The 21,155-nt window shown below is 47.0% G+C and overlaps 1 protein-coding gene across 5 annotated transcripts in view; it reads right to left on the reverse strand.

Annotated features, from left to right (window-relative positions):
• Positions 1–21,155, reverse strand: part of bnc2 (basonuclin zinc finger protein 2) — a 143,565-nt gene that overhangs the window by 68,979 nt on the left and 53,431 nt on the right. For 2 of the 5 annotated variants that reach the window (XM_040186826.2, XM_078109094.1), the window contains exons 1-2: positions 16,565–17,049; positions 15,298–15,654 (exon numbers count right to left, since the gene is read on the reverse strand). The exons of 1 other annotated variant lie outside the window; for it this stretch is intronic. In XM_040186826.2, the coding sequence (XP_040042760.2) occupies positions 15,298–15,654; positions 16,565–16,969 (762 nt within the window). In that variant the 5' untranslated portion in view covers positions 16,970–17,049. Of the gene's footprint in view, positions 1–15,297; positions 15,655–16,564; positions 17,050–21,155 lie in introns of those variants that run through there. 2 more of the 5 variants (XM_078109092.1, XM_040186827.2) reach the window with 1 other exon arrangement.

Consider the following 21,155-nt stretch of genomic DNA (forward strand, 5'->3'; position numbering starts at 1 on the left):
TTCTTGGCAGCATACAAATCCAAATTATTTTCCCTCTCCCTGCTAGCCTCCGTCACCAGGTTAAGTTACAGACATGAGGCGCAGGAATGAGGGAGGCAGAGTGGTAACATACGGTACCATGAGGAGCGAGACGCCGGCCCTCCCTGACATGGCGTGCACCGAGCGGGGGGCCCCTCCTCGGCCCCCACGGGCCCACGCAGGCATGCACACAGACACACACACACACACAGTATTTGACCGGCACACATACAGGCCAATCTTCCAAATCCGAGCAGATATGATTGTGTTCTTCTGACTGTACGCGCACATGTACACACACAGCCTTTGCCTCCCTCCCCCACTCTCGCTTTACTGCCTCCCTCCCTCTGCGTCTCTCGCTCTGCATGTGTCCTGTCATATCTCCTTCCGCCCATAATTGTCCCAACTTACGGCGCTTCTTCCTGCAAGCCACAGTTTAGGGGAAGTGAAATCCTTCTAAGTGACTGTCACAGCGCATCAGCCTCAGGCTGGACACACACACACACACACACGCTCCCCCCCCCTTCTTCTTCTTCCTCCTCCTCACCCGTTCATTCCCCCGGCTGCGTCCCGTCTGTGTCACCCCCCCCCCCCCCCCCCCACCCCCCCTATTCCCTCTCCCTGCCCCCTTTTTATCTCTGCTTACTATCCCTCACTTTAAGTGTTTTTCTTGCTGAGATGCTCCACTTGGGCCTTCACTCTATTTCTCTCCGTTGCTCCATCTCCCAACAAGCTCCGCTCCCTCCTTCCTTCCCTCTCTCTTTCCCTCTGCCCCCTCCCTCCATTTAAACTGAAGGGAGAGCTGTCGTCACAACGCCACACTGCCACTAGGCCCCGGCTGTGACCTGCTCACCGCACAGTCCTTGTTCCCCCCCGAGTACACTGCCCAGGAGAAGCGGAGGCTCAGTTTAATTCTACTTCTACTACTTTGTTTCCTTTCAAAGCGACGGTCACTTCCTGACACACAACTTTGCGCAACTTTGCACATGCATGAAGAGCGGAGCTAAAAGACGTGTGTGTGTGTCCTCCGGACAGCCAGCTTGACCTTTGTCCTGACCCTAGCATGTCACATCCCTGTGATGCATGTGTCACTCCTTCTCTGCTTTTGACCTTGTTGCTCACGTCTCTCTGTCCCCCAGGCGGAGAAGACACACACACACACACACACACACACACACCCTCGTTTCTCTTGCTGCGCCTCACTACACACAAAAACAACAACAGTTTTTTCCTGACCACCCCCTTTGCATCCCATTCCACGTTTTTTCTTTTTTTCAGGCCACAACCTGAACTAGGGCTCCAACAGATTACTTTCTCAATTGAGCGATAAAATAATTCTTTAAAACGCTGTCCAACCATCCAAAGTGAACCTGTGTCAGACGTTTTGGGGCGTTTCTCCATACAAAATGACATTAACAATCAATCCGCCATCAAAAAAGTTGACTATTAACTTCCTACCCATGGATTAAGTTATATGTACAATCTTAACTTTGATTGATATCGAGATTAAAATAGAAGGAATTAAAATAATTTTACAATGACTGAGGTCTAAGTACATCAAACAAACAAGCCATCTGGTTAGAACTTAGGTGCTTTTCCGTCATTGGTGTTTTCCTATCAGCCGGGTCAGGACCGGGATCGGTGCTTTATTGAGCATTTTATCGGAGCTGCGGACGGATCCGTCGGCCATCAACCTTTCATTGACCAATCATGTGCAGTGACGGGAGGGACCTGGGAGGTCTGGCAGAGACGAAGACTCGGCAGGAGTCTGATGGTCACTCACTCATCACTTGGATGCAGTCCGGTCCTCAGTGTGTGTATATGTCTGTGTGTGTGTGTGTGTGTGTGTGTGACACAAACAGGGTCAGTCACTGGTCACCAGATGGTTACTGTTTGGGCTGGACAGGGGGACAGTCTCTATATGCTCCTTCTTCTCTCTCTGTCTTCCTCACACACACACACACTCACACACATACAACAGAGCATGAGGGTGGTGGGTGATAATGGAGCAGACACTAACACATCTGCACCACTTGGCTGGGGGCCCTGACATGGGCTCAGAAAGCCAGACAGTCAGTCCAAGTCCCAAGCCCAAGTAAAACACACCACTGCAGCAGACAGAGGCACCAGTGACCCTTTCTGTACGCTACTCGGTCTCCAGAAGCACTCATTCGTTTTTTAACATGACATCTACGCCAGTGGAATTCACTGTGGTTAGCTTGTGGATGTAGAAGCCATTGCTTTACACTACAGGAGTCGGGTGAGTCTTAAATACTGCGAGCTGTGCAGGAGCTTGTCACTGTGTGTGGCCTTATAATGTGCAGGCTACTGCTTCTCTGAATATGAGTTTTTCTGTATGTCTGGCTATTAAATACCAATCCCCAGCCCTGCACACACACACACACCACTTCCCTTCCTGTCTCAAAGTCAGGGACATAACAGCTTTGGCTGGCAGTACTGTGTGGGCCACAGGAAGAAGGAGAGAAAAAACAACTGTTCTTTTTGGCAAAACCTTCCAGCTGGAGACTAAGGGGGGGGAATAGAAACCAAGGAGAGCAAAAGTGTTGGAAGGAGCGCTTGTGACCGAGCAAAAGGTGTGTTGCTGGGGCTGGACAACAAAATGTAAAAGTAGAAAGACAGGAGAAAGTCAGCACCGGGGTGCAATTAGGATGAAGCCGGATTGAAAAAGTGCAAAAGGGAGAAATAGTAAAATACAGAAAAAAGGAAAGAAAGAAAAAAAAAGCACGAGCAGCTGGACTTCTGCTAATTCAGCACTTTAACAAATCAATGCCACTTGAGGAGCACAATCCGCACCCTGAGCTCAGCTAGACGCATCAGTGAGACTGTAGGCGTGCTTGTATGTGTGTGTGTGTCTGCATGCATATGGGTGTGTGTTTGTGTATGCGTGCGCCTAGAGGGTTGATGATGTTGATGGGGGATCATCCACAGGACTCCACATTAAGGTCCAATAATGTGTTAATTTATAACTCTATCGCCCCAGACGCCTGCATTATCCATCTGTGTCACACGCCAAGCCTACGATATCTATCACCCAGACGGGAAAAGGTCCAGAGAGATTAAGCCACCGGCCGCACAATTTCTTCTTTTTTCTTTTTCCTTCTCTCTGTTCTCTTTAGTCTTACCTATCGCCTCCTTCCACACCCATCTCCTTTTTTCCTCAGCTCCCCAGGTCAGGGTGATCAATTAGGGCTCCACAGACTTCTTTGCTGACCACTAGAGCTCCAGAGGCCCTGCAGACATCGCTATCTACCCAGAGACGAGGCACTTATCCTGGGCTGTAACACCCTCTGCCCCCCACCCCCGGCCCCAGAGGCCTGTACGGGTGGCTTTTTTTGATATCAGTGATCAGAGATTGGATTACGCTTCACAGTGACCTTTGAACTCCAAGCTCGTCATCGCTTACAGAACATGAACTTGTGTGTGAGCTGCATGGACTAAAATGGTCATTATTTGAAAAGACCCTTGATGGATATAAGTCAGTTTATCTGGGCTACAATGTGGATATTTCCATAGAATATTATGTTGCAAGAGAGAATCATTCTTTCCTGTTGAGACAATGTTTTACGCTACGAAACATGCAAACAGCGCACAGTATGTATGTATGGTCGTGTGCGTGAGATTGCACCCTGTGTGTCTATCAGTCTGTGTTGGTGCGGGTGGCTCGTTCTCATTTTGTCAGCAGCAGCGGGAACTAATAACACACAGGGGGAAATGATCAATACTCACCTTTCAATTTCAATTTCACAACATCACTTTCTATCACCGGACACACGCAAACATGCGCGCCGACCCCGCGCACACGCGTCCACGCAAAAACACAGAATGCGTGAATGTGAAACAAAAGTGCCTTCGACAAACAGATGCAGCCGGAGGGGCTGGCTGGAGCAGGAGACGTGGGCTTTAGGTGTGATTTGCGAGCAGTGCATTAATATTTATTTCGTTAAAAATACTTCCCTCTGTCCTGGGAGAGAGTTAGTGGTGGTCTGGAGGGTGGAGGGTGGGGTGGGGGGGGGTAGGAAAGACAATCAGGCAGTTCCACCTTTAAAGAGTGCAACAGTCATCACGAGAGGAGAAAGGGAATCTGCCCATTAAGACTAAGTGGATGTCTATTAGATCAAGGAGGTAAGGAGGTGGCCATTTACCAGCAGTCCGACGCGCAAACAACCCCGTCTGCCCCCGGACCGTGCCAGCAGCTGAGAGCGGAGACAACCGGAGCCCTCGCGTCGCCATCACTTCAAGTTTCTCTTAAAAGTTAATAGAGCTTCTTTCTTTTTCTCTTCTGAATAAAGGACTCTCCAAACTCCAGAGTTAAATGTACTCGTTCTCCATCTGAAACTCTGAAATGTTTACCTCCCCGCGAGGGCCTTGCGACATCACCTCTGCAAAAACGGAGGCGATTAAAAGACTATCAAAGTCACCGCCCAGTCCTGTGAGATCAAACAAACCCTCTGCCCTCGTTCTACTCCTCTCCCTGCCTGTCCCCTTTACCCCCCTCCTCGTCTTCCCCAGTGTAAACCCCCCCGTTCTTATCACTGCGGTACAGTTAATCCCTCCTCCTCTCCTCCTACCATCGCACCGTCCCTACGGGGGCACGCGGGAGGCTAAAAGGAGGGAGCACATTTGCCACTTTGCCTGCGACACATAATACGGAGCAGGCAATCAACTTTGGCTTGACATGTATTTGCTCATCTCTGGGACACACGCGCACAGCCCCTACCCCCCCCCCCCCACACCTCCCTCCTACCCCCACTGCTGGGAAATGGAAGGGAGGGGGTGGGGGTTCGAGGGAGGGAGCCTAAATTAACACTTGACATTCAATACGGTCAGGTCCTTAATTGGCCGGGGCCTTCCTGAGAAGGCAATTTTCTATTCCCCAAACTGTGCCATGTGCCAGTGTCATCTGTGTATGCCTGTGTGTGTGTGTGTGTGTGTGTGTGTGTGTGTGTGTGTGTGTGTGTGTGTGTGTGTGTGTGTACGTGTAAGTATGTGCCAGAGAAAAACTGAGACAATGAGTATATGCATATATCTGTGTGTGTGTGTGTGTGTGTGTGTGTGTGTGTGTGTGTGTGTGTGTGTGTGTGTGTGTTTGAGCCTGGGCCCCGTCCTGAGAGAGGCCCTCTGGTCCCTTCCCGCTCTCTAATGAGGCTGGATGAATTAGCGCTACGTGACATGATGTGAACAGCGGTGCCCCCCCCCCCCCACTCCTCCCCCTTTTGCCTCTCCTCCCTCCTCTTTGTCCTCATCACTTGCCCTTTTTTTTTTTCTTTCTGTCTTGAAGCAGTGACAGGCATCTGGTGGCCAAAGAAATGCCAGGAGCGAGCCCGCGGCTCTCGCCTTTGTGCGTGCGGCGGCGGCTGCTGCTCAATGCCGCGCAAAAACGCAAACACACCTAGACATTACGCACACACACAATGAAACACTTTCGTCTTCCTCCTGTTCCTTTTCCACTCACGCAGACTCACTTGCACTTCCCCGCGGATCCAGTTACGGTTGATGTTATTACAGCTTTCAACCTGAGAGGTATTAGGCTTCCTTTAACAGATCTGACAGCATTTACAACACAGGCAAGTCGACGCCTATAATCGCCTCTGTGACTTCAGCCTATTACCAATTGATCTCAAAGAGAGCCTCCTCCTCGCCTTCTCACTGATGCACGAGCTGCCGGCTCCCTTTTGCCCTTCTTTGTCATTATGCGCTCTTTCTTCGCTGCTACATCCTGTAAACTCGGCTGCTTTATAAGTGCTCTCGTTTCACCTTTTTTAACAGCGATACATCTCGCGGTCCATTTCCTTGTGATACTTGTTGTTGTTTATGTTATTGAGTTATATCCGGAAAACCATTGATTGGCTCAAATGATCACCTTTGCCCTCGCGAGTCGTCACCGTTTTACCCGCAATCAAGACGCTAAATTCGTCGGCTTTATGGTTGTGCAGAAAAATAGACGTAAATCTGGGTGATAAATGCCATGTTGCCTCCCTTTACAAATCTGAACTGATGAACAAGCTGTGAAGTAATGGCCTGGATAAGGGAGACAACAGCTGCAGATTTTTTTCTGTTTGTTTTTTTTTGTATTTGGAGGAAACATATCAAATGGATTAAATGCCATGAAATATTAAATGCCAGTCGGAGTCACACACATCACGCTGTGAACGGTACTCCAACAAAGCACTTATCGCTGAGTGCGTTTCCCGACAATGGGAGAAGCAGCTCAGGCCATTTACAAGGAAAACATCAACATACAAAAAGCAAATATACCCCGTGTGTGTGTGTGTGTGTGTGTGTGAGTGTGTGCGTCAGTGTCAAGAACACAATATACACCTTTTAACACACACTGAAAAACAGCTATTTTTTCTTTACAAGAATTCTCACTTTGTCCCGTTCTGAAGGACTGAAGCCGTCACTTCAATCGCACAATGAATGTCACAGGAGGTGGACAGCCAACAATGTTTGGTGCCATAGGTCACGGAGGGCAGCTTCCCCACCACCCGCTCCCCCCTCACCGCTGCCGCCTGGTTGCCACGGATACAGGGTCAGATCAATTGGCGTTCATCAGAGTAGGCTAATTAGATCATTTGTGACTTAATTGACATTATAGATTGTTATAAAGTGAAGCGCAAGTCCGGTCAATATGTGATCAGCTCACATGCAGGGAGTCTGGATTCCACGTGGTAAACATGTATGCTCAGCGACACACACATTGACTCTCCCATCCAGGCCACACACACTGGCGTATTTAATTGCACTGTGTATACACACACACACACACTCACGCGCACACAACAAAAAGCCACCCAGAGTCTCAGTTTGCCAGAAAAACACGAGCTGTGGGATGCCAAGGCAGCTGCATTTAACAGTGGCTATTAAATGTTATTAATCCAACAGAGCAAACATCTTTACAAAGTCAGCAGAGAGCACAAACAAACGCTTACACATGTTGCTTTAACACTTTGCTCACAACCAAAAGTAGCTAATGAGTCCGGACTCTTTAGCTAACATTTTCTATTCATAGGGGCAGAATGACAGAGAGGATGCAGTTCACACTTCAATAATCATAGAGAAAATAATAACCAAATAATATACGGATGGGTGAAAGCCATTATCTGAGTCTGTAGGATGTGTGCGTGTGTGTGTGTGTGTGTGTGTGTGTGTGTGTGTGTGTGTGTGTTGGCTACAAGCCTACCAAAGCCTGTACCACCAGCCTCCCTTCTCCAGAACCTCCCTAAATCCTCCCCGGGCCTCTAGCAATCAAATCTCCATGTTAAGCTGGACACAGAACAGAGAATTACAGGGAATGAAAACCAAATATATTGGGGAGAAAGGCCTCTCTCGCCCTCGCACACAAAGACACGCAAGCCGACACGGGTTCACCCTATGCATTAAGAGGTCTAACACATTTATTCTTGCCTGTGTGGCCACAAGTTTGCTTTGACACATTCGACCTGCAGACATGAAAATCACTGTTACCTGTTAGAAAACCATTTTCTCTACACAACAACTTTGGTATTTTGCCAGCACATCAAAAATGGTTCAGAACTAAGAAACACACACACACACACACACACACACACACACGCGCGCAGACAGTACACGTCGGATTAGCAGCGGAAAGAGATGGAGTCAACTGTGAGCCCTGAACAAAATTACCATAATTATCCACAACCATAAATAAGCCTGATGATGATGATGATGGTTTTAACAATAATAATAGCAATTCACTGTGAGTGCTTTTTCAAATAACAGTGACAGCATTAGCCACACTGCCAACAGAAAAATGAAAGGCTCAGTGCCTTGAGAGCCTCTTCTTCGCTGCCGCTGCTGATGGGGCAAATTGGCAGACAGAGCGAACAGAAAGGGGTCCTTAAGACGGATGTAAAAATAGTAGGCTGTCGATTTGCCCGTTGTGCTGGCGCGGCTCCAAGGAAAACAAAATAGCAGGAGTTGAGGAATAACAGGAAAAGGGAGAAGCCGTGGTGAAAGTATGCCCAAGTTCCTGTCACTTAGCGCAGGTCACTCCTAATGTCACCTTCCTCTGGACGCAGGACGGGAAAGAACAGCCTCTCACAACAATGTCTCTGCCATCTGGTCATGTCTTAAAATACTACAGCAATGTATAAATATATATACATATATATATATATATATATATATATATATATATATATATACATCGACCCGCTCCTTTTCCTTTTCACTGGAGTCAACATGTGTGATGATCCTCGCTGCCGGTGGCAATCTCTGAGCTACCGAAGCCAACGCGGGCCCCTCCCAGCTCTCAACACCCCCCGTGACCCCTGGTACTGCCACTTCACACTCACACACACACATACAGAAGGCACAATTATACTTCAACCTTTTCATAACAGACAGGACCTTGGTGACAGCTGCTGCATTCTCGCCGTGTCACTGTGGGACTGTGTGTGTGTGTGTGTGTGTGTGTGTGTGTTGCCCCGGCCCTGTGCTTCTGTCCCCCTCATTAGCCAGTGGCTGGGTGGTGACATCCTGAGCGACTGGCCCTTCAGACACGCACACACACACACACTTCCTTTTCACACCGGTGACTTCTCCCGACTGCAGGAAACTAGCCAAAGAAAAAATAGCCAACAGCCAACATTTAGAAGGAGAAATGAAAACGAATGCCGTTCAGCAGGGAAAGCAAAGAAGCAATCTATAAACCTATAAAAAATATTCAAATCTGTTTTTAATTATTATGTATTTCTTGCATCTGCGATATTAAACATCGCATTTTGAGTGCTCATCATTTGCCACAGCTGAGTGCATTAAACCACACACACAACTGCCACACTGACCACTACATTCAACACTATGTTAACTGCCCCGAATACCACATGAATCTCGTTAATGGTACATGTTAAGATTTCTATTCGCATTACCGCTACTTTATTGATTATTTTGTAAAAGCAGCTCCCACAATAACAATATTGTTCTTCTCTCCTGTTTACATGCACATGCCCGCACAAAAGACGTCTCCGGGTGAGACATAGTGCATTCCACCATTCAGCTCTCTGATGAGAGAAGAGCCGGTGGCTTTGCATTTCTATCGTCGGACGCACACCCAAATACACGCGCGCACACACACACACACACAACACTCTGCCGTGCCAAACACATGACAGAGAAAGCCTTTTGACTTCCAGGATAGCGTCTCCACATTGTGTATCCTCCCCATTATTCGGGCATTCAGCACGGCGGTGAGGCGGCTTGTCTCCTCGGGAAAAAAACAGGAAACAGCTGACACAGAACCCGTGAGTGATGCTCACATGATGCGTATTGATCACTGGTTGCCCCGGGTATCACACACACACACACACACAGGGTCGGTCCTGCAGGGCATTACTGCGCGGCTACAGAGGTTACCGTATGACCCGGGACACACATGATCACGGCCATGCGCGAGTAAGGCGTAAGAATTTGTTTTGCCGAGATCGATGCATGTAATGTGATAGGGAGGGGTGGTGGATAAGAAAGGAAAACAGGGGTTTCTGTATGAGGAGTCTTATTGATGGATTTCCTCAACAGTCTGACCAAGAAATATGGAAATAAAATGGATATTGATTTTTACCCACTTCAAAATATACAGTTAACATGAACTGTAGAGACAGACACATTAGCAAACGGCGAAACAAGACAAAATAATATGTAAATATATATTCACATATCGACACAAATGAAACGACATGTTAATTAATATAAGAAGAAAAAAATCCAAGAATCTAAAAAGCCGTTTGAAACAAGTTCAAAGAAAATAACGTTGTAGACGTCATATCTCCCTGGTTGGTGCCTGGGTAAATATAGTGGACCACAGCATGAATGGGACCTTGTACATCCTCCTACTCCATCAAACTAGATGGCTTCACACACACGGACACACACATGCGGTAAATACACAAGTAGCTGCAGCCACCTTCCCGCTCAACGTACTCTCCCTTTTCTGTGCCCCCTCGTGTAGCAACAATGCTGCTTTCAGGACTCACATCATCATTGCTGCAAATGCAACAAAAAAAAAAAAAGACCGCCACAGTGTTATCCGGACCCTGTAAAAAAAAAGGCCGGCTAGGGTGCAATATTTGCATTAAAACAATTAAAGAGGCAGCCACAACCGCTGGTATCTGTCCTGGCGCATGAACCTTCTCCTAGCTTTAAACCTGCTCCTACCAGGCCGACTGAGAGGCACACACAGCCACTTCCTCTCGCCGGAGAAACGTTGTGCTCATCTGACACTTGTCCTTGCGTCTTATTAAAAGGGCCCGATGCGGCTTTTTGTTACGCACATTCAATGCCGAGAGCCCCTCGTAATAAAACACTGTGATTTAGCACGGGGAGGACCGCTGGTGGAGATAGAACTTTAGGTAGGAAAAGCAGTAGAGAGAAGGAGGGGGTGGGGGGGGAGTAAAAAGAATGAGGAAAAGTGAGTAAGAGAAGAAGAGGCAGTGAGACACATATATGTAGGAGGAGAAAAAAGAAAAAGTAGTAATGGAGGGGAAGGGGGTGCATGTCTTTTCTGCAAATCTCCTCTTTCACCTCTGCTCTCCTCCAGCTCTCCAGCCAAGGCCAGCCAAGAGACACTTCACCTCGCACCCACACACACATGGAGCCCGAGCCAACACACAGAAAACACACGCACACACAAGATCGCTCTCTCTCTCTCTCCCGCGCGCGCACACACACTCACACAACTGGCACATGACTATTTAGCCACCCACTCAGAGAAATATATGGCTAAAGCACACACACATAACCAGCGGCGGGGCACACACGGGCACGTTTGACACCAGATACGTGTACGTATAGGCATCCATATGCTCCGTGTGCAACGACCCATCAAAGACAGACATGGAAATAATAACAGTCGAGTGTAACGACACACACGCACATTCACTGAGTGTGGATAATTCTGCACATATGTATTAAATCACTGCCTCTCAGTCGTATATAATGTCAAGGAGCAATGCATATGCAGCGCACATGTAACACGCCTGTACCCCACTGTGTAAAACAACCAGTACACACACGAACTCACCACTGTAAGTGTATCAGTGTGTTAATGGGCAGATTAGCGTGTTCTGTGATCTGCACTGGAGAGGATAATATCAACCTCATTTCTTCAGTCAGACAAAACAAAGCAGAGCATGTTGGTCCACTAATACGTCCGTCATCACATCCTCACAGCTAACATCACGCAGAGGGTTTAACACGCCGACAGGATTGTATGGGCTGCACTGCGTTAACAAAATAAAAAAATCAACAGGGACGATTGTAAAATAACTTAATGTGACACACAATATGAATACATGCCCCAGAAAATATTAAAGATCGAGATAAAATAGCCTAAGCCAGGTTACAGAAATTCAAAAAAAGGAGGAAATCAGGGAAGGTTTTAAAACTATTTGTTTCTTTAAATAAAAACAGGCCTTTTGAACTAAACACAGCTTAGTTTTCTTTTCTTTTTTAGGTTTATTCAAAAATTAACATTACCAATATAAATAAAGAAATTGTAATACAATCCTCTACAGCTTTTTAGTCTAAGTTTTCTTCTTCGAGTTATAAAATTTGTAAATGCCTTTTGTGAGGGTCATGGCATCAATGTAGGATTGGGGGTTTGATTTTCAATTTAAAGAAAGAAAAATTTGAAATTGACCAAATGCATGAAAAATGTAAAGAATGCGAAAACTTTAAATCATTTCTTTTTTTTTTAAAGAATTTACATATAATTACTATTTATCTTCCTAGAATTCCCAATAGTAGTATCATTTAAAATTCAGCTTTTTTTAAAACCACATCGTAAAACCCTGCCATTGATGCTCCGAGGGAGACGGAGGAGACGGAGGCGAACTGCGCCGCCTCTGAACCTCCTCCAGGTCTCACGTCGACCTGTCGCACCTCAGAGGAAGCCGCGGCACCGCGCCCTCGTACAAAGAAAAGGAAAAGGAGTTTCAAATGGAAGACATTCCTTTCTCTCTCTCTCTCTCTCTCTCTCTCTCTCTCTCTCTCTCTCTCTCTCTCTCTCTCTCTCTCTCTCTCTCTCTCTCTCCCCCTCTCTCTCTCTCTCTCTCCCTCATCCCTGACTGTTTCCGTCGTTTTCCTCCGACTCGCAGAGGAACACGCAGATCTAAGGAGGAGACGCAGCGTGCGGCTGCAGCGCTGCGGAGGAATTATCCCTGATGAACCAATTACGCGTGGGTCAATTAAGGCTCCAACCCTCTGTTAATGTTTAGGAAAGGATTCAATCCCTGATTTGTGGGGGTTTTATTCCTTCTTTAAAACTATTTTGAAAGTTCCCTCTCGTAAAAAAAAAAATGTCGCCGATATCTGAACATTTGGAAGCTGAGGAAACATTCAGTATTTATGGAATCCATTTATTTGATTTCATTTAAATTGCATGTTGACACATTTGCGTGGGTTATGAAGGTTGACAATCTTCTGCTCTGTGTTTTCGGAAAGCAACGATTAAAAGCCTATTAAGGCCTCTTGTTTTAAGGTGGGAAATATTCTCTTGCATTGGTGCCTTCATCGCGACTGCTCTTGATTTCGTTACTTTGGAGAAAGACGCAATATTAAAATACGAATGCATGTAGATAGATTATCAATATGTAATCTTGACTAAATAAAACATAATAAAAAATTACCTTTATTTTTCATCTGTTCCTCCTATTTGTGACCGTATCCCCTCTAGCAAAATGTGCTGGGGGGCTGTGTAATTATCTTAAAAACACAAGTTCACAAAAAAAAGTTCAAAATCACGACTTAAATATGAAATACACAATTTCTTCCTGAATGCAGTTATCAATGAAAAATGAAATCAATAAATTCTGATTCATTCGTTCTCGAATTGACATATATTTGTCTTTTATTTTTCTTTACACTCGAGGGAACAGGTGCTCTTTCTTTCTTTTTTGTATGGATTTGTGTTATAAAACACTTGGAAGAGAAGAAAAACTCCACCAGACCCCCTTCTTAACAAATCTATAATCATAACATTTGTTCTATCTTTGCTTTCATCGATCAATGACGTTTATGCACCGATGTGTTCGGACACCTGCTCTAATCCACGACCCCATTCCAGCCCTTCCAATATACCTGCATTCGTGTTTCTATTCCTCCAAAGCTGATGCCTTTCATCGTTATGTTTTACAATAACTGTTCAAAGCCTCGCCAGCTGTTTGGACTCGTTGACGCTCCGCTGCCGGCTTCCGTCCTTGAGCGCGCGGCGCGCGGCTGCGTCGCGTCTCCATCGATCACACGCTGATATAATTTGGACCTAACAGCGATCAAATGCCGCGTCCCTCGTGTCACCTTGTTGATCTTTAAAGGGAAGAGAGTTGCGATTCAGAAACACGAGCCCGTACCGCCCTGTCCCCCCCCCCCCCCCCCCCCCCCCCCCCCGCCAACGCCCCCCAGGGTGCGCCAACCTCGGCAAACACAAAGTCATTATCGGTTAGATTCCGAGAAGGCGAAGTCTGTCAAGGAACGGGCTTCCTTCGGAGAATTTATGTCATGACTACTAAGCCAGCGGAAGATGTCTCCTAAAGTGGTGCGAGGAAGGATAAATAACAGCGGGTCCCTCAGCTGATTATATTGAAACAACGGTGTGCATTTGTAAAAAGGATCGGGGATGCAAACGCGGGGTCCCAGCAGATGATGAGCGCAGGGGCCCATCCACCTGCTTCACATCGGCAAAGCGAGAGAGAGGGAGAATCAGGGGGGGGGGGAGAGGAGGAGGAGGAGGAAGAGGAGGAGGAGCGCTCCTCTACGCGCTGCTCTTTCACTTCACCTATTACTACTTTGTGGGATCCTTTCTTCTGGTATTTCAACGAAACAATTGTGTCTTGTGAAACGTGCAGGGCTGCATTAAAAGAAATGCAGTGTTTCTGAAGGATGGTTTCAAAAATGTGATATTTGATGGCGCACATATGGGGATGTATTAATACCGCGATTACTCCTCCGGGATTTAAAAAACAAAACAAAACGGGCTGTAAAGATTTTCAAAGCGCCAGAATAAGTTTCTCATCATTCTTCAACCAAGAGCCGCTTCTGTTGCGCAAGAGCCGCTGTGGTGTGAGCGCGTAACGGCACGTGTATGGTACGGAGAGCCCGCGGGTCCCGCAATGATTAACTGCAACCTGACAACCAGCCGCTATCTTTACTGTCTGCCCCGCACACACGTGCGCGCGAACGGCCGCAATCAAACGCGCGCACACACGCGCACACACACACACACGCACACGCACACACGCGCACACACGCACACACACACACTTTTAGCTCCTTACCTGACATACATCCCACGACAACACAAAACCCCCCGTCCCTTAAAATAACTGTAACTTTGGGGCGCTCGAAAAGAATAAATGAGCTAATAAATTCAGTGTAACATCCACGAGAGACGAATCCACGAATTGTGGACTTCCCCTCGGCCGGCGGAGGCGATCTGTTATCATCGTTACTTTTCCAGACGGGCCGCTTTTTCCTTCGCGGCTCCTCCGCTGTTGTGTAGCCGCGCGAGGGGCTTCCTGCCTCGGCCACATGAAGTCAATTAGCCGGTCCCCGAGGGGAGCCCCTTCCCCAGTCTTTATCGCCACTGAGGTTACCAAAACACTGCTATTGCTTGCTTTTAAACTCCACGCCGCTCATAGACCAATTACGGAGACTTAAGCATGTATGTAACGAATCCCGACAAGGGATCATCCATCAAATGCTGAAATCAACCAAATAGGCCGAAGACTGTGCATATTTTTGCGTTAAACTGTGTGTTTTTACAAATAAATAGAAAATGGAACTCTTAGTTTTTTTTGGAGCAGAAAATGATTCATTGAATTGGTGAAAAATAAAAGCAACACACACACACACACACACACAGACAGCATGCATGAATGAAAACACTGCGAACTGGAACAAAACATTCATCAAATCTGATGTGTTCCAGAAGTAATAAATGCAAAAATGCAATTGCATGTAGGGATTCTACATGCAAATCTACAATATCAAATAACAAAAACATTGCCCATCCCCACTCACCCCACAGCCCCTAGATTACACAAACACGCGCACACACACACATACTGACACACAAACAAACTCTCTCTTCCTAACTCACAGACCAAGTAAGAATAACAACAGCCAACGTCTGAAACACACACCGAGGGAAGAAACGTAAAAGTTCAGTCCTTGGAAGCGAGCGGACGGGGGAGGAAGGCACAGAGCGAGATGGATGAAGGGGGGGGGGAGGCTGAGCCGACGTACCTGCTGGGACATTCTGTAGAGGAGGTTGCTGTCAGTGCCCTGCTGCTGCCATGTCCCCATGAAGCCCGGCTGCTCAGCACTAGGCGGTCTGGTGCTGAACTGCATGGAGCTTTCGCCTGCTCCCTCAGCACTGCTGCTAACGATGCTAATGCCACCCAAACCACTTCTGCTGCTGGTGCTGCTGCTGCTGCTGCTGTGGGCACTGGATGGGATGCTCGGGCAAACGCCAGCGGTGGCGGGGGGTCCGTTGTTAGCCTTAGCTGGAGGTGGCCCGGGCGGCTCCGGGTCGGCGCTGGGCTCTCGTGGGACTGTGTCGTCGCACTCACTGCCTCTCACATCCAACTCTGCCTCCTTGGACTTAGACCGAGAGAGGGAGGGCAGGAGGGATGGGGGAGTGTGAAGGAGGAGAGAAGAGAAGGGGGAAAAAAGTCAGTGAAGGTGGGCTCTTCGGGGTTGGGTCTCGGGCTGGTCCTGCTTCACCAAAAGGATAAAAGTGTGAGGACAGCAGAGGGAGTAGATGTGTGTGTGTGTGTGTGTGTGTGTGTGTCTGTGTGTGTGTGTGAGGATTCTTGGCAGCTCTGGTGGCTGAGGAGTGTTCGCGGAGTTTATTCTCAGGAAGAGAGAGGGGAAAGAGCGCTTGCAGTGAATTTCCTCGGGGGGCCTCGTCTCGGACAGGGCAAGATGAAGCGGAGAACAGGAGGTCAGGAAGGATGAGGAGAAGGATGGAGGTGAGATGGGGCGGCTGATGCGAAGGAGAGTAGGAATGGAGTAAAATAAAAAAAGAAGGGAGGTCATGGGAATTAGATGTTGCCCGTGGCCTTAGTTTCAATCCATCTGTCAGTCATTTTGTACTTGGACATGGACTCGACTCCAATGCAAACAACTACATGCAAACACATTGCCCTGCATGCACGCACATGTTCACATCTCCAATATTAAAGACATTTTTTTTAAAAAGGTAGAAAAAGTTGAAGAACCTTTGAGCTGTCATCAGCACTCAGCACGTGCACCCGTCAGGACAAAAACACAATTCTGTATGTGTTGTTTTCATAAGTAAGGCTTGAATGTAAAATCCATTCTGTATTAAAACAGAAAACATGAACTAACTGTAAAAACTGAAGAAAAAAACTGTTTCACACAAAATCTGTGTTAAATTTTTTTTTTAATGTAATCGAAAAAGTAAACAAAATAAATAGAGAAAAAGTCGCATGAAAAGCGCTTTGTAGCTAAAGCACTCGAGCCCATAAAATACATGAACGTCTCTTACCATCAATTCTGTGCCTGTCCCAGCAAAGTGAAGATGAGGTGTGGGAGTGAGCCACCCGCTATCCCTGCCTCGCGCCTCTCTCTCTCCCTCTCTCTCTCTCTGAGATCTTGTCCCTCTCTCGACGTCCGTGCCGCTTGTCCTCGCTCTTTTCCTCTCCCTTCTCTCTCTCTCTCTCTCTCTCTCTCTCTCTCTCGCTGATTCCTCTGTACTCCTCTGCAGCCGCTGAGGAACTGGACTGAGCTCCCAAGTATGTGCGCGCAGGAGAGCGTGAGCACGTGAGAGCGAGCGAGCGAGCGAGCCCGTGTGTGTGTGAGAGTGTGTGTGTGTGTGTGTGTGTGCGTCTCGGGCCGGTGCAGGCTCAACTGAGTCAACTGTGCAGCTCCACTCTGAGATGCTCAGTGACATCGCGCTGCACGCTTCCTCTCGCTTTCTCTCTCTCTCTCTCTCTCTCTCTCACACACACACACACACACACACACACTCCTCCTCTGCTAGGGGGAGCGAGGTGGGGGCAAGCGCCATCGCAGAGCAGGAGAAGGTGGGGGGAGCGTTTGTCCCACTGCCTTATTACCATTTGCACTTCGAGCGGCCGGCACGTCTGAGAGCAACTTACTTCCCCTAAAGGACCGACCCGACACACACACACACACACACACACACACACACACACACACACACACACACACACACACACACACACACAGCAGCTAGAATCGTTTTTACTGTTGTTATCAAGTATGATTCTTTGTTTAAAAATGAGAAACCGCTGTGTTGTTTTTAACAGTATGTTTCTTTATTAACTAGTGAAAATACAGCAGTAAATAAGAAACAAGAAAATATCAATAGACTCGCTTTATCTCTAAACAATCTGGTGTCTTTGTTTGATTTTCTCCTACTCTAATGAAAGACTAATGGAACGCAGGCAATCTGCCACCAGCATGCACACGAACACACACACACACACACACACACACACAGGAAACCCCCCTGCAGAGGCTCTCCGATTTTAATTAAGAAAAAAATGAGGAAGGGGTTCCATTTTAGCCAAATTGGTCCCCACAGCCGCAAAGGTAAGGGAATAAAATGAGGGATGGAGGAGTAAAGGGAGGTCGACGTGGATAAAAAGACACACAGGAGGATACAACTAAAAAAAAGGGGAAGGAGATCTATGCTTCCTTTGACACGGCGTAGGACATGTCTCAAACAATGAAGACATCCCCCCCCCCCCCCCCAACACCTACCCACTCCCTCCCCACACCTCCTTTCATCCGCTTCCCTTTAAATCTCCCATCTCCTCCTCTCCGGCCCCGTCTCTTCACCCCACCATCATTAGAGAAATGACGGACCAGGTGCCTCAGTCCGCGGCGAGAGGGAGATGTCACTGCCATCTCTCCGCCGCCGAGGAACAAAAGAGAGCGACAGAGAGGGAGAACTTCTCTCGCCCGGCTACATTAAATGGCTTCGGGTACATTAAGTCCCCTCACATTTTGTGGTAAATTGCTGCAGACAGGCGCTTGGTCGCCTGCTAAAAGCCTCTTGCACGATGTGCTAATGGCCGTATAGCGTTAACCTTTGCGGAGATTATCGCGCCGGTACTGTGGAGTTCAAGGGATCTCTGAGAGAAAAGTGTACTAGTGTGTGTGTGTCTCACCACTTTGAAAACGTGTCTTTGTCTCAAGCCCAATTTACATCTGCCTCCGTGCCTAAATCTTATTCCTTCCCTTTTGTCTCCCTCCCTCTCTCCCTCCCCTTCGTTTATCTCTTGCATATGTGGCCTGCACCTTGTCAGAAGCCACAAGCAGCCTCGCGTGTCGCCTGCTGTCCGCGCTCCGCACGCGGCGCTCTCAGCAACTTATTGAAGAGGTAATGCACGAGGCTTAGACTAATTATATTAAGTGACAATGATTTTTTCCTTTTGTTTTGCAGCTACACGGCTGTCCTCCCTCTCTCTCGCTTCCTCCCTGTCGTTCTGTGGATGTGCGAGTCGGTGGGTTTCTTCGAGTGGCACTCAGGGTTTCAAGTCAAGCTGGTGGCTCAGCTTCTGACCCGGCTGGTTAATGGCGGTTACTTGTGAGAGGGAGGAATGGACGCTGCCAATATTGCGTATGGCTCCTTTTTTCCTTTTTCTTCCCCCCCTCCTCCCCCACTTGCCTCTGCGGATGGTAATGGCCGTGATGACAGGAGAAACGAGAAAGAGACACAGAAGGTAAAAAAAAAAATACGGAGATGGAGAAATTTGAAAGATGGATACGGGGAGAGAGAAGGAAATAGAAAGACCAAAAATGATGAGAAGCAGGAAGAGGGCAGAAAAAAAGGGATGCGGGAGATTCGCAGGCTTCTTTATTAAAACTATTATTGTGCAGGACTTGAGATTTCCCCCTAGGGCAGGGGGTCCATGTCGAAGCCCATATAATTAACTAGAGGCTCAGCTACGGATCAATTACCAGACAAGCAAGTGATAGCCGAATCAATGGAAGATCATCAGGCTCGTTATCAGTGTTGCAACTCATTAGAGGAAAAGTGAGGTAGAGAAAAGGGGGAAAGGAAAAGTGGGGGGGTGTGGGGGGGGGGTAGGAGGTCAGGGTTGGTGGCAGTGTGTTAGTCTGAAAGGCCGACGGGTTTGGGTGGGACACTGGTGTGTGATGGTGTGCTGTCGTGCTGCTATCAGCCCGTGATCATGCCCCCCCCCTCCACACCACAGAGAGCGGCACGCTCCGTAGCAATAGTCACTGAGGCTTTTATGGATCAATACGAGGGGCGTGCACGAGGGTAGAGCTCCTCCATAGCATCCTCGCCCCCCCAGAGAATCCCCCCTTCGGTCAGAGGCACAGGAAGGGGTCGTTAAGACTGAGGACTTGCAGAGAATTCACTTTGTCAGAATTGGAGGAATATGTAACCGTATAAGTGACCCCCATCCGGATATTACGCTGTGCTGAGCAGATATTTTAAATGAGATGGCAATTTCAACTGTCAGTTTTTAAGATTCATCCAGATATTCACAAAAAAGAGAAGAAAAAAAGATCAACAAATGAGGGATGAGGGATGAAAAACAATGAGAGCAGTGCAATGCACAGCCGACATGCAGCATTATTCTTTTATTTATGGTTATTTATTTTGACAATTAATCTTAAAATAACATTTTTAGATCATTTAAAATGACCAGCACTATATTCTTTGAAAAATAAGGAACTAAAAATACTTTTCAGCTCGCATTCAGGATATTACAAAATAAGGTTAAGTGAGTAAGTCCTTTCTAATCCGTTTCCTTCCTTCCCTTCATATTTGTGGTTTCTTTTGTTTGTATTTGTATGCCCTTTTAAATATAGGACAAGCCTTTTGGTATGAAATCAGAAAGATACTCCTTTAAACTTCAAATCTCAATAATATAATACATGATATGTTTTATTGAACTGTTGTAAATGGATGTAATTTGTGTCACTTAAAGGAAAAGCCTACTTCATCCTTAAAATGAACATTGGAATATTAATTAAATATTACCTGTTTCCTTGAACCCAAAACCATCTCCTGCATGAAACGAGTCCATTGTTTTAAATAGTAACATTTTTGCTAGAATGCATGTGTGTGGGAAGAACACAACTCGATAAACGAGACTCGGATTATACTGCACCACCTGTGTGGGAGTTTTTAAACATGATTTTAATATAACTTTGAGTTAAACCTGGACCCCGTTCGCTTCAATTCATCTATAATTTATTCAGTTTTCAAGGCAACACTCGGTGAGTAAATTATAAGCAGGCGGTCATTTTATAGGTAAAGTATTGCTTTAAGTATAAGTTGTATACACTTGAATGTCTAAAAAGATGTTGCACTTCTTTTCCTGTGTGTTTCAGAAGGACCCTCCGTCACTTAGCCCCCGTTATTCCACCCTTCAAACCTCTTAGCGATGCCTGTTTGTTTCCCAAACTTTGACATCTAATTGGTCAAATAGCCCAGAAATTAGGTGCAACAGCTCGGAGTTGTTAGACTGTTCTCAAGAGGACCAATTCCCTTCTCCGCACGCTCTTTAGTCTTGAGTGGTAAAGTACCTCTCTTTTCATACGGAAAGTGAGAAAACCCATTCAAGCAAACAACAGCGAGTGCAAAACAGATGCAAACGTCAACAAAAAGTCATAATTAAGAAGCTTGTACTTCCGTCCGTCGTTTTGGACTTATTTCTTTTTACCTGTGGGACATTTTTCATGGAATGAAATCCAACAAAAATTGGCCTTTTACACACTAAAATAAGGGCAAATGGAGGACAGCAGCATGCAGAGGGCAGACGGAGAGAAGAGAGTGGAACAACATAATTTGTGCAGTGAGGGTGATTATGTGCCGCAGAAACAAATGATTAAGGTCTTTAGAGAAAAAAAAGGCAGAGTGGGTGTCTCTCTGCTGAGGAGGAGGATGCTTGTCGAACGCAGCGAGAGAACACTGGCTCACTAACGCAAAAAGAACATCTAGAGTTCACAGTTTGCATGTGACACGGAATGGCGTGTCGATCAGATGGCACAGGGATAGAAGTGTCACTGTTCTGCTACCACCAAAGGGCCACAAGACATCATATGACCCGGACAGGAACAGCCCTCCACTT

The sequence above is a fragment of the Gasterosteus aculeatus genome, chromosome 9, assembly GCF_964276395.1.
Source record: "Gasterosteus aculeatus chromosome 9, fGasAcu3.hap1.1, whole genome shotgun sequence".
Taxonomy (NCBI): Eukaryota; Metazoa; Chordata; class Actinopteri; order Perciformes; family Gasterosteidae; genus Gasterosteus; species Gasterosteus aculeatus.